The sequence below is a fragment of the Electrona antarctica genome (genome assembly GCF_951216825.1).
Source record: "Electrona antarctica genome assembly, chromosome: 17".
NCBI lineage: Eukaryota > Metazoa > Chordata > Actinopteri > Myctophiformes > Myctophidae > Electrona > Electrona antarctica.
Window position 1 is genome coordinate 29,133,664 of NC_136798.1, and position 15,070 is coordinate 29,148,733.

Here is a 15,070-nt window from a genome sequence, read left to right on the forward strand (position 1 = left end):
ACACACACACACACACGCACACACACACACACACACACACACGCAAACACGCACACACGCACGCACACACACGCACACACACACGCACACACACACACAATGAAGGGGGGAAAAAAACTTCTTTCCAAGTCATAATTCTTATCCACCAGTGGCTTTGGAAATGAGACAAACAGCAGCAGAAAGATCTGATTATTCCCAGACTCATGACAACATGTCATCCCCCGCCGCCGCCCCCACCCCCACCCCCCCACCTCCGATCCTCTGCCTGTCCCCGTTCGGAAACAACGGCAGATTTTCAACTGGCTGCAACTTAAACCGCGCATGCAGCTGCTGTTAGCCTGCTACCTGCAGGAACAAGGAGAGCTCTGCATCTGCCCTACAAAGACACATCTATTACAGTGTCCTTTATCACGCACACGCACACGCACACACACACACACACACACACACACACACACACACACACACACACACACACACACACACACACACACAGTGGCTCAGGAGGTAGAGCAGGTCGTCCAATGATCCGTGGGTCCGTGGTTCGAATCCCGGCTCCTCCTGTCTACATATCGAAGTGTCCTTGGGCAAGACACTGAACCCCAAATTGCTCCCGATGTGCTGGTTGGTACCTTGCATGGCTTCCACTGTAATCGGTGTATGAATGGGTGAATGTAAAGCGCCTTGGATAAAGACGCTATATAAATGCACCATTTACCGCAGACACATGCACAGATGTGCATGAAACACAAAAGCATGCACGGAAGCCTGTATACATACTGTCCAGTGTCCACACACACACGCACCGATACCTTGTAAACACTCAAATACATTTGTGTGTTTTTTTTTTAACGGTACGCCATCAAGGGTAGCTGTTGCCATGTGAGGCAGCAATAAACAATAAATACTCCACCAGCGCCAGTCCCCATGGCCTTGGAGAGGTATACACAACTATCCGTATAATCACACACATCAGCTCTGCCACGTGGATGGACTAAAAGGGAGGCCTTGGCAGCGCTGCCTGTAACACAACTAGTTGTATATAAACGAGTCCACTCCATTCCCCTGGAAAACGGGGTCACTAATCCCCCTCATCATTGTTGTTTTTGTTGGGGGAGAGCACAACACCGGCCAATTGGAGGAGGGATTGGCATCGCAACGCTACTGAAAACTGGCCATATACGTTGCATTGTTGAAAACCTAGAATGAACTTTGTCCAAGGAAAGGGGATCAGCAGCTGGCGTTAGCCGGGGTAGGAGGAGAATAAGGAATCGTCCCATATTTGGAAATTAAAAGACGTGCCCCTTTATTGAGCTGATAATGACACATAAGTTCAAACAGCTCATATACAGTACAGGTTGTTAAAACACTTAAATGCCTATAGACAAACTGAGTACTCTCTGTACTTTTCCTCTGTCTACACCAATCTCTCTGCTAAAAACAGCAGATTGTGGCACACTGTGAGCTTGTAGATCTGCTATGTTTGGCTAAGGTCCACCCAGAATATGGGTGATGGGGTTCAAGTGGTTAATATATAAAAACAATTTTTTTTCTCGGCATGCCTTATATTTCTTAGAAATAAGCAATGCCCGGCTGTGTGTCCCTTATTTTAATTTCAGGTAGTTGGCAATAAGAGGAGGAGGTGGCTGGGGCAGGAGGTGGAGGTGGGGTTTTCTGTGTACATTAACCATGGGTCTTCAACAGTTTTACGCCAAATATTTGTGCGATAGGAACTTAAAATAATTATACAAATGTAATAACAACTTGAACCCTATAGCATCCCTATTGGGGTACCATTTGCCGAAAATAGCAGATCCACAAGCTCACAATGCACCACATTGAGGTTTGGCGTAAACGGCAAAAAAAAAGAGCAGACGATGAACAGAACCAAAGACCTAGTGATGACTGAAAATACACATTACCTTGAGTCCAACTAACACTGATGGACGAAGCTAGTCTATGAAGCTATCGAAGAAAAAGTTTAACCTAGCACACAATCTTTATACAATAATAGATGGGGGTCTCGGCTTAATCTCTCTCAAAGCTAATCTCTCTCAAAGCTGGGTCCTTGACCTGAACAACGTTGAAGACCCCTGCCTTAAAACCTGTTGCTGTGTTTGTGGTTAAACTTAAAGGCTCAGGAGTGCACTTTCTGTCAAACTAAATTTAGATTTCGTGAAGGTATTTACTGCCTTATAAATTATGAATTGCCTGTGAAGAAGAAAAGAAAGCCCTAACTGAACTGTAAACTCTAAAATAAAATTAAGTTACTGTTTGAACGCTGCAGCATTTCTTTTAGTATTCACTATGGAGAATATTGCCATCGTAATATTGACATAATTACCCTCAGAAGATCTAAATAATCCCACTGGAAAACTGGTTTAATAACATTCCATTTCCTTCGAGCAAAGAATCTTGCTGGCAACAGTTCTAATGGACTTGATGATAATAACCGTTTCCGTTTTGGTCTGTTATCGAAACGTCTACTGCATGTCGCACAAAACGCCACCGTCGCTTTTACTTGCACGTGTAACACGACAATCTAAGATATGCCATCAGTGTAAAAACAATCTAATAAGATATGCCATCAGTGCCGCTTCAGCAAAGAACGGCAATATCCAAAAAGAGCCCGTGGTTAACTAAGTCAGCCGATCTGATGCTCGGCAGAGCTAAAAGTATCACCTTGTGGCTTTGAGCGGCTCAGAGACGTAGTTGGTGTAATGGCTCCATTAGCGCCATAATGTGTTCTCATTTCAGATCAAAGGGGGATGTTTCATAGCTTTGCGGTGAGCTTATTGTGAGTCGCTTGAAACGACAAGGGAACAGTGAAATATATATATATCCGTGTGTGCGTGCGTGCGTGCGTGCGTGCGTGCGTGCGTGCGTGCGTGCGTGCGTGCGTGCGTGCGTGTGTGCGTGCGTGCTTGCGTGTGAAAAATAAACTCAAGACGAGGCGAGATGAATCTTTCTGAAAAAGAAACACTGTCTGTGGAAAGTAGTGAAATGTGAGGGGGTGAGGGGGGGTGAGGGGGGGTGAGGGGGGGTCTGTGGGCTAGACGAGGGGCTGGCAAACTCTTTAAAGGCAGCAGCCTGATTAAAGTTTGGAGATTGGCCAGATGCGAAAACTCAATCTGTAGTTACTAGTTACCCCCACCCCACAAACCCCCCTCTATCTCCCCCTTGTGTTTTGGTCCGAAGGGAGAAAGAGATACTGCGACAGACTGAAGCTTTTGTAGAGATTGCTCTTTAAAGAAAAGGAGGAATGGGAATGGAATGAAAAGGTGTTTCTTAAAGCAAAGGAGGACTGGGAATGGAATGAAAAGGTGTTTCTTAATCTGTTCCCTCTAAATACACAATGAACCCACGGCTCCATCGTAAATAAATTCCCGGCCTCCACGTGGAAGTAATCAGCAGTCAATGCCTCCAACGCGTCGTGTTGTCTCTTAAAACGCCCGAGCCGAGCACAGCGCCCATTAGTCACACTGGATAAATTAACAAGCTTTGCCCCCGCCTGCTCTTTGTACATGTCTGCGAATTGGCTTAGTCCTTTGCTATTAAACTGAAGAATAGTTAGCTCCAGCCATTCATAAACATATATCCCACTCTGCATTGTGGTCTTAGTGTGGATTCAGACCTGGGGACGGAAAAGGATAGGCAGCTGCGAGAGTCAAAGGGTGTCAGGGTGGGGGTGGGAGGTGTTTGTGATGCAGAATAGATACCTAGCTTTGAGAGGACCACCAGCAATGTAGAGCACGCCTACGCACGCACACACACACAGCACACACAAAGCACGCACACACTTAAACCCTATATGACCGGGGTCCCCCAGGGGTCAATACTCGGCTCCCTACTTTTTTCCTTCTACACCAAAAACGCAGATCTAGAAACTCACAACGCGCGCGTAGCCTATAGAAACACGATGATGTTGTGGATCCACTATGTTATCTAAATAAACACAGGATGTTTGCCTATAAGATACGTTCATGTGGTTAAACCCATATACAAGCCATGCATCCAGACACGCAAACATAATGGCCACACAATCGCACATACACAAAAACACCCTTACATACACACAAACTCACTCGCGAGCTCCAGCCAAGGACCAGATGTGGCACACACACACATCATAGCTTCTAGAACCGGAAAGCAAATATCTCAACAGCTAAAGGGGATAACAACCACCCCATCTGGAATCCGACTGGATCTGCTTAAGATCAGCCGTGTACCAGAGGGTCTGTAAATTGAGAGATCAAGTGAGACATGTTGACGAAGACAGGCAAAGGTGCCACATCATCATTGTTAGCCTTTGTGAGTTGGCCACAGGGATTTGCCATTACAGTAATTGGTGATTTTTGCCTGATAGGCTGTCTGAGAGAGGGAGGCTTAGGGCTTAGTGGGAGGGCACGACAAGTGCCTCGCTATTTCCAGGGTGCGGTGGCTTCTCCCAAACCCCTTCCCAATTACCCTCGCAACAATGACAGACAGCAGGCTTTTGCGCGTCTTTGTGTCATGTGGTATGTTTACTTAGCATATCCCCAAATCCACGTTGTCACCAAGTTAATTGGGAGAGCAACGGCATTATCATGCAAATGCCAACAGGCATGTTCACACAACTTAAAGCCAACTACTCTCAGTTTAGCTCAAGGTAACAGAAAACCCTGGCTGGCAGTCTGGGAGATAAGTCGTTCTCCCGGTTCGAGCAAACGTTGCGCGCCGCTGACAGTGCGGACGGGGCGGGGGTTCGCGAGGATCCATCATTATAATACAACCTCAACGTCTACCACAGTGGGCTGCAGGATGCTGACGAGCCCACTTTGGGACATCCACAATCCGAATTCACCTCGAGTAACGCATGCATATGATCAAAAGTGATTTAATTTCAGCCAGAAAGCTGGCAAAATGTTCACCTCAATCTGCCATATTAACTAGCTGAACATAGCTGAAACGCATCCAATCAGTGCATTAAGTCGTCCAATCTCACAAGGTGGGTGTAATTTAATTGTGGCATATTGGACAAAGTCACATCACCTCATAAACATTAATGATTGGTAAGAACCTCTTAACAGGCCCCTGAGGAGGGCTACACTAATCAGTGAAACTGGAACGGAATGCTTCTATGAGCCTTTACTTTACTACACCTAGTTTTCCGGGGGGCCCGATGGATGGATGGTATTGCTATGGATACCATAACCTACAGTACACATCATCATAGCAAACAAACTCATTACAAAAGCCAGTTATGCGGAAGAATGAGACTATACGTGGAAAGATTTTAATTGTTCTTTGTCCCCGACTGCAGAAAGAACAAACAAAGGCTAATGTCTGGGACTCTGCATAGCACTATGCTTGATATGACACTCTTACAGGGAGGGAATCAGTGTGCGGAGGTGATAACGTTTGTTGACTCTCCTTGTTGCTGCGTGTACCCGCTCTCCGGAGTGTTCCGTCACTGAGTCCGCTGTCTCGCCCAGAGTACCCTTCACTTAAAGCCCACCGTGTGACATACTTTTTTTGGCAGCATTCAACAGCCGGTCACAAGTGAGCAAGGGAGATGATTTGGGTTGGATTAGCAAATTTAATTATCTCGGTCTCCAAGGATGCAAGCATGTTCCCAGATTAATTTAGATGTAATCTTTCTTCAGAGAATTTATTTTTATTTTTTCCCCGCACACAATTTGCACCGAACAACACGTCTTCCTTGTCAGAACTACAGTGTGTCTCACAGTTTCATTATGCAGTTGACGTTGTGTGTGTGCTGGCGTAGTGACAGCCGATGTGCCAGAAAACCCCGGAAAGAACATAATCAAAGTCACACAATGTGAATGACGCATTAAAAGTTAAAGCAAACAAACATTTTCAGGAAGACAGCCAGCATGACAACTCTTACTTTGACTTTACCAACAAAGTTTGATGAGAGATTGAGAGTCGGCGTGCGACAGTTTTTTGAGGAAAAACATATTAAAAAATGTAATAGTGAAAATAGTATAAAAAGTACAAAATGTGGCAGACTTAACATGTTAATCAGACTGAAAAACTACCAAAAACATGCTTCTCAAGTATACGATTAATTCAATTTGAATATTCAGTAAGAAAATAAGCGATAGTTGGAGCCCTAAATGTGAGCATGGTCACCGTTAGGGAGAGGGCTGGCGTGTGCTCCTCTCCTACTCCTCGACACTCATGCGGAGGAACTCTGAGGACGTTGCAGAGTCCCATGGCCGTGTTAGCATGTCACAACATCCCTCATGCCCTCGCTAAACTTCCTGCCCAGATGTGAAGCCCATCTGTTCAAGCCAGCCAACACCCACGCCGCGTCCAGCCAGGATCCCTGGCGGCCATAATCTTTTTATTGTTGTTTCATAGCGAATCATTAAAAGGGAGCCTACCAGATGGACATGACATATTTCCTCTGCAGTGATGAGAGGAAGGCACTGGTTTCAGAGCACAGAGCGCTGATATTCTCCTTGCACCTTAATGTCTATATCATGTACAGTATAGACCAGCTGCTATGCTCATGCACCTTATGTCTAACCTCATGTACATAGTGTACTGTGCCGGATGGATATGCTTATGTGTCAATATGAGCATTGTTTTTGTTTCTTTTTCTCTTCTTTCTGGAAACAACAAAACACTAAAAACAAATTTCACCCACTGCTTTACACCTGTAAGATGATTCTGATTCTGAGGAAACTACACACTCACACCATTGTTGTGTTAATGGAGGTCTTCAGTGGTTCTTTGGGGTGGTGGAGGTGCCGTATATAGCCCCCCCTATAAATGTGGTATTTGCCTATAATGTCATGCCCAATAGGGACTACAGAGTGATGTGTTTAAGGAAGGTGTTTTACAGTATATTGCAAAAAGAGGTTCCCCCATGACTGCGAGCCACATTTGTGTGCTAGGTCTATGTTATTATAGCAGGTGTGCATGTGCACGGTGACGCAACGGAGTCGCAGCCAGGGCGGGTTTTGAAGCGGCAGCTTTGGAGGGGTCGAAAAGGTTGGCCATAATTATGGCCTTTTCAGAGGTGGCGCAGGCGAATGGGACTTTTCCTTCAAGCTTTCCATTTTTATTTCTTTTCTTTTTTGCAACCCCCACCCCCGAAGCTGAAGTGGTCTGCCACAAACTCATTATGATTTCCAAGTGTGATGATCTGAATAAAGAGGGTGGGGAGGTGGAGGGTTGGGAGGGGGGGGGGGGGCTTGAAGACATAATTAGTTTTGCTCACTGCAGGAGACAGTCTGCTGATGAGACAATGAAATACTGAAAGAGCAGGCCTGTCAATCTCGCTCGCCATTTCTTACCTCGCGCAAAACAGTAAACGCCCCACGAACCACGCACGCACGCACGCACGCACGCACGCACGCACGCACGCACGCACGCACTCACACACACTCACATCATACACCAAAGACTGTACAATGCATCCCAAATGGTCCATTCGGTTACATTTGCACAATCTCGGACTTACGGGATAGCACGTATGAACCTATTATAAAATATGTTGTACCGTTATATAACACTGTGTCAGTGTATAAGTAGTGCAATAACATTGCACAACACAGTATGCACGTGTTGTCTTGTAACACACACACTGATACAGTACAGTACAGTACATACACAAAAGTGTATGTACTGTATTAAATGTTGCCCCCCTCCAGCAAACATATGTCAGGTTATGCCCCTGACTGTAATACAGTAACACGCAGGCCCGTCCGGGTGGTAATGCTGTCCGCTATAAGAGCCATGCAGGCCGTATAAATGACAAGCTCAACTAGACTGCGCTGCGAAATTCATATAAAATACCTTTAACATTGCAGCATTCTACCGTGTGACAGATGGATTTTGTATATATATATATATATATATACACACACACACACACACACACACACACACACACACACACACACACACACATATATATTTACCCTGTCACAACGGCCAACACTCTCCTGGGTTTGGCCCCAGGAGAGTGTGGCCCCTCAGCACAAGTAGCTTGAGCTGGGAAAATACCAGCGAACAAGGCCTTGAGAACAGTTCAGCTTAGTGGTCGTGTGTGTGTGTGTGTGTGTGTGTGTGTGTGTGTGTGTGTGTGTGTGTGTGTGTGTGTGTGTGTGTGTGTGTGTGTGTGTGTGTGTGTTGAGGGCATTTCTCCGCCACTATCAGGCATCTATGACATGTTTGGGTTCTTTTTTATTTTTTATTAGTATTGCCCTCAAAGTCCTTTTAACTTCCCCGCCAGGAAATGAAACACTCCGATGGCTCTATTGCAGACGTGCCGCAGCCATTTCAAGCCGAGGGGCTGTGTGACATGCCCAAGCATGTGTTCCTTATAACGTCTGGAGTCACAGGTGCATGCTGACAGCACGCGCGGTGCGCGCGAGCGTGTGAGCATGGGGGAGTTACGGAGAAAGACAGAGGGGAGTGAGTGCGCGTGCGTGTGTGTGTGTTCGTGTGAAAACGAGGGGGAGGTAGAGAAGTATTTTGGTGTTTACTGAGGCATTTCTTTAGGCAATGCTTTCACTCAAGGGCAATAAAGAAGGAATGCCTGCATTTCACATCTAAAGCTAGCCTCCCTCACTCAATCACTGGACAGACAGTGGTTGGAAAGGACACGACACCAATGGACAGTAAAGATCCACATTACAAACAAACTAATTCCACATTGTGGTTATGCCTGCACCAACCAGCTGCTGTTTGTCTCCATAAACGCACACACTCATATCGTTTGCTGTCGCGCAGAAACTTTGTATAGGAAGTTTCAATTTCTTTCTTTACAATTTTCTTTACAATTTTTTCCCGTAAATTTGCGGCCTACTTCATCATACAAGAGTGTCACTCTTGTAGGTGTGAATATAGCCAATCTACAAGCTCAGAGCTTGTGTAGATCTGCGGTTTTCAGAATTTTTCTAATGTAATTAAATAATAACAATAAAAAGGACCGATTTTGGACATACAAGATTTTGACCTTTGGCCACCTACTTCTAATTAGTTCACCCTTTAGTCCAAGTATATGTTTGTGCAAAATGTCATACATTTCCCTCAAGGCATTATTGAGATACCACGATCACAAGGACAGATGGACGACAGCCAGACGGACGGACGGACAGCGGACGGACAGACGGACAACCCAAAAACGTAATGCCTCCGGGCACGGTTGTCTGCCGGTGCACAGTAAAATGCTTGGTGTTCATTTAACTCTGAGATTTTGCTGTGATGAAACATTTTCATCAATTCATCACAGGCAATTTGGCTGATTGTCTGTACTTGTTTACCACAACAGCCCAGTAAGCACAAGTCAGCCCCTGCCTCCCTAGCCACAGTTGTTTGGCGAGATAGAGACCATTTTCTCAGTGACTTTCCCTGCCCGAATGTCCTTGTTGGCCTAGGGAATGAAACCAGCCAAGCCCTCCATTTACAATAGCAATTTCTCTAAGTTAAGGCTACATGGCAACATTTTCTTGTTTGTTTTTGAAAGAGAACAAACAGCATCTTATTTCAAGGCTTATGCAGTGCCACAGCCCTTCCGCCCGACACTGAAAGCCTTGTCTCAAAACCTGAGAACTCTGGGTCCTCTGAGAGCTAAAACATTTTCATTACACGCCTCCCATCCCTTGTTCTCACGTCATACTGTTATTTATGCCATTGCCCCATCTTCCTAGGCTCCTAGCAGACTGACTGCCTCCATGGGGTCATCCCTATGTCCCCCAGGTTCTATGGTCCCTGGGTTCTATGTCCCCCAGGTTCTATGTCCCCCAGGTTCTATGTCCCCCAGGTTCTATATGTTCCCTGGGTTCTATGTCCCCCAGGTTCTATGGTCCCTGGGTTCTATGTCCCCCAGGTTCTATGTCCCCCAGGTTCTATGTTCCCTGGGTTCTTTGTTCATAGGTACGGTCCCGCCACAATTGTGTTTGAGCACGCGATTGTGTTTGTAGCACATGTTTGTGTTTGTAGCACGGAATGCAGTGATTTGATTGGCTGATGAAAAGAGTTCCCCTCACTTCACACAAGTTGTTTTTTTCAATTAACTTTGAGTGACTACCAAGACAGTGCTGCCACACCACAGACTGTTCTTAAAATGGGCCCTTGAGGGGTTTCCAATGGGTCCCCAGCAATTTACAATATTATTAATTATAAAACAAAGAGCATAAGAATGACTCTGATCATTGGTTTCACTCTCTCCACAACAACCATAGAATAGACAGTAGAATATGTGCTAAATATAATCTAACAACAAAACAAAACTTATCTTAGAGGGGTCCCTGGCACAAACTTTTCAAAAGGGGGTCTGCGGCCTAATCTATTTGGGGGACCGGTACTATGAAAATGTTTGAGAACCACTGCATTACAGCCTACTGCTGGTGCAGTAGCACACAGCATTGTTATTGCTCTTGTCTTGTATAGTCACAATGTATGCTGCACAATGCACTTTAAATGGCCCTAGCTCGCAAGCCTAAAAATAATGTCCATAATTCTTTTCAACAAAAGGAATAGAACGCGCACATTCAAAATGTAGGGCAGGTGCAGGACTGGAAAAAAAAAGACAATCTGAAAAAGAGATTTTTTTTTGCTTTTCTGTAGAAGGCATGTAAGCCGGAACGTAACATAGACTTTGGGAGCTACATGCATGCATGTGCTTTCTCATTTCCCGTAATTATTTTGATCCATGATTACCAGCTTAGGCTGTTTTCAATTTGTTTGGAGCCTAGTACTTCAAAGTGGTGTAAGCTGGACGGATTTTGATGAAGAGGCTTCACACATCCAGCAACAAAAGACTGTTGAAATGGTAATAAAAAAAAAATATATATATATATATATATATATATCTATTATACATTTGAAAAGGTGTCCCCAAGACAGGAACAAGGAACAAAAGGCACCAGCTACTACGTCACTGACACGCTGGGTGCCGAAGCCGAAGCAGGAGCAACACACACTGCAACAACACACTAACACGTCACAGACTTACCCTCCGCGTCGTTCGTTCCCTATCTCCTCATGTCGCGCCGCACGGCCACACTCAACAACACCCGCGTAAACATTGTCATCGCACTGCCACTAAAGCCGGCTCCCGTCCACACTCGCAAACAATATCAATATCAATAATAAACACAAACACGCCACAAGCACCGACACCCCCGCCTAATTTGTTGCCACGTCTATGAACACAAGCACAGAAAAAATGCCATTCAACACGCTACTTACAACTCGCTTACAATTCGCAGACCTGGCAACACTGCATCCCGTGATTCCACTCTTTTCATTGGCTGCGCCGCCAACATTGTCAAACGTTGTTGCCACGTCTATGTAAACAAGGCCGCAAACCCTGACTTCCTACAGCCTACAGCCTATACTTTCACACACTACCACTCGCTTACAATACGTGGACCTGGCAACACTACATCACCCCTTCCCAATGGCTCAAAACCCCACCACGTGACCCACGTGTGTTTCGTGTTACCTTTCACACTTCCGGAAACACTACCGGAAGTTACACGGCACACACACACACACACACACACACACACACACACGCACACACACACACGTGCGCGCGCGCACACACACACACACACACACACACACACACACACACACACACACACACACACAGTGTACAGCCTGCCGGAAACCACAAGTAGAAGAAGAAGAAGAACAACAACACAGGTTCTACACTGATTCTAACTTCGATGGAGAGCGCCGCGATTACATACAGTTACAATCATGCAAACACGACCGCGTCGACACCTGGCGTGGTACAATCGGGACGAACCGAGGCGCATATATGGATCACAACAACAACACTACACGCACACGCTGCAACAACGCGCTGCAACACAAAACGTAAGTCACGTATGTAACTATGGTTCTATGAATCATGGATGACTGCTTAACACTGGATGATTGGCGTCCAGTGTTAGGATGAAATAGAACAGCTGTGTACAACGCAGTGTCACTGCAGACACGTGTGTGTGCGTGCGTGCGCGGGGGGGGGGGGAATTTGGATCGCCTCGCGATGCAGCTGAAATGGCACGCACACACACACACACGCCACAAAACGCTAATAATAATAATAATACAAAATCATTAACACTACACTAATCATAACAACAGTACAGAACAGTACAGTACACATGAGTACAGTACAGAAAGAAAGCTCACATCAGAATATTACTCCATGTCATAATAATAATAATAAAAAATAATAACACAACACTAATAACTATAATATCAACAGTACAGAGAACAGTACAGTACATCAGAATATTAATCCATGTAATAATAATAATAACAATAAATAAGAACACAACACTAATAACAGTACAGAGAACAGTACAGTACACATGAGTACAGTACAGTACAGTATACTGTTCCTGCGCCTTGCCATGCTCTCTTTCAATCATAATAATAATAATAAATAACAACACTACACTAATAACAACAATAATATCAACAATACAGCGAACACTACAGTACACATGAGTACAGTACAGTACAGAAAGAAAGCTCACATCAGAATATTAATCCATGTAATAATAATAATAAATAATAACACAACACTACTAACTATAATATCAACAGTACAGAGAACAGTACAGTACAGTACATCAGAATATTAATCCATGTAATAATAATAATAATAAAAAATTACAACAGTACAGAGAACAGTACAGTACAGTACACATGAGTACAGTACAGTACAAAGACTTACAGTACAGTACAGTACAGTACAGTATACTGTTCCTGCGCCTTGCCATGCTCGCTTTCATACGCACAACCAAACAGGGCCACTCAGCCAGCTTGGCAACTTTGCGCTTTCCAAGCAAATGCATAAATGGAAACATCATGGCTTGCCATTGCCTTCTTCCCATTTGCGACGCATCGCATGGCGTTAGGATGAGCGGGCCGAAGGCCCGCGAAATTCTAGTATACATACACATGTTAACCATGTACTGTAGAGTCAGACTGATATATTGGTTTGGCCAATAATATCTGTGATTATTTGACTGTTTTTCATTGTGCATTACATTCACCCATTCACACACTGAGGGCAGAGTTAATGCACAAGTTGGGACATTCCGCGTCTCTCACTCAACGACACTTATTGACAAACTATCGGTTAAAACAGTGGAAATTGGTGGACTCTCCAAAATCTAGATTGGCATCAGACAAAACAATTGATAGGTTGGGCTCCATGCAATGTTACATTTTCTGTCTCATATCATTCAGTAGCTTTGATCAGATATTTAAGTACCGTATCATAATTAGATGGGCAAACTGCATTTGCCTGGTTTTCAAGTTTGAGTAGGCTCTCACAAACACTCTAAATGCATTAGTGATTGTTTACGCCACTGTAGAGAAGATTAAAGGTTGCGTTATGTCCCTGTTGAGACTGCACTGTGAAAGAGATACAAACTAATTGAATTTCTAAACCACCTGATTCGTGCAGAAAGTTTAGATGAGAGCTTTAATGATAAAACCAATCACAGGTTTTCACACGGCCTTGAGATATCATTGTAAAAATATGTATGCCGATTGATTTGATGTTTGCGTCATCAAATACCAGATCTGCAGACTATTTTTTAAGGTTAAGAAAAGGTTAGAGTTTCACTTAAAAGCTGCTCGGATAAAAGGTAAACAGAAGGAAAAACACACCAAAACAACAGAAAAAGAAAACCTGCCTTTTTGCATCAGTCTCCTTTACTGCCAGTGCCTCCCAGACGTGTGAATAATTAAAAAGGAATCTCTTTCTTTCTCTTCTTCAGGGAGACATAGCCTATAGGATATGAAACTGAATTTAAAACAGCATTCCCTTTTAACTTCCACACACTCCTGGCTGAGCGGGGCAAAACAAAATCTATAAAGAAAAGTTGCAACTTTATTTTCTTACACATCTTTTCCCAATTATGACATTCCCTCCCAGTGATGCCAAAATACAGCCAACACATAATTGCTTCGAATAGGCTATGCAAGGAAGCACAACAGAATATAGATATCTTACTTCTGTTACTTGAGCACCGCTAACAGTATTGTCCCAGCATTGTTGCTGTTATCATTATCATTATTATGTGTATTTGCTCTCCCTTTAACAACATGTCTCAGCTGAATCCCCAACAAAAGCATTACTAAAATAAAAAACAGTTTCACTGGGAGGTGAAATCTCATTTTCAACTCTTGCTGCTATTACTCTCCTGTTTGGTGTGGATTATATGATTGCATTTTCCTGGCAGACAGCCAAACTGGTTTAGCAAAGACAAAGACATGCACCTGCTATCCACTTGCTGGATAGAGTTTAAACACTGTGTGCGCACGTGTGTGCGTGTGTTTATGCACACATACGCATAGTTACACGTGTGCACTGCATTTATGTGTGCATGCATCTACGATTACGTTTGTACTGTTCGGATCTCATGCACATCTGCATGAGCGTGGTCGTTTGAGCCCGTCTCTCCAAGGTGGCGGAACGGGCTGCCCCTTTAACAGGTTGCTTGTCCATGGCGTTGTCCAAAAGCCTGTGATAGGGACCAACTGAATGGGGGGGGGGGGGAGAGAGAGAGAGAGAGAGAGAGAGAGAGAGAGAGAGAACAGGAGCTTCTTTTCTACGAGGGAGGGCTCATTCAACCACGGCACATTCACAGGGATTTAGGGTGCTGCTCGTCTGCCAGCAATAAAAGGCTGAAACAGGATACTTGGTGAGATTAATTACCTAGATAGGCCACGATAATGCCATTTAAATGGGAAAGTAATTAAAGTGCACCTTCCATGAAAATTATTCATTGCTGACGGATTGGGTGACAGACAAATCAGGAGGCATTTACAGAAAAAGCTACAGGTTAAGTGCCTCGGAGCGGGCGTACAGAGACCACCACTGCTTTTTTATTGCAGCTGTTGAATCTTACTGCTCTGCCCAACTCTCTCATCGAATTACCGAGGCCATGCGGAGTGGGGAGATGGGGGGATCGGAAAGAATGGGCTCCCAGGTAACGTAAAACCGGGCCACAAATGCTACAAAGGACGATCTGCTTAACTAGAAAATTACACTTGCCTGGCAGTGGTCAACAGG

The 15,070-nt window shown here is 44.6% G+C and overlaps 1 protein-coding gene across 1 annotated transcript in view; it reads right to left on the minus strand.

Annotated features, from left to right (window-relative positions):
* Nucleotides 1-14,503, minus strand: part of LOC306941056 (ephrin type-A receptor 7-like) — a gene marked incomplete at its 5' end in the record, with an annotated part of 54,261 nt that extends 39,758 nt beyond the window's left edge. Inside the window, one exon of the mRNA XM_079526361.1 lies at nt 14,398-14,503. Within this exon, the coding sequence (XP_079382487.1) occupies nt 14,398-14,503 (106 nt within the window). The remainder of the gene's footprint in view (nt 1-14,397) is intronic.
* Nucleotides 14,504-15,070: the final 567 nt, after the last annotated feature.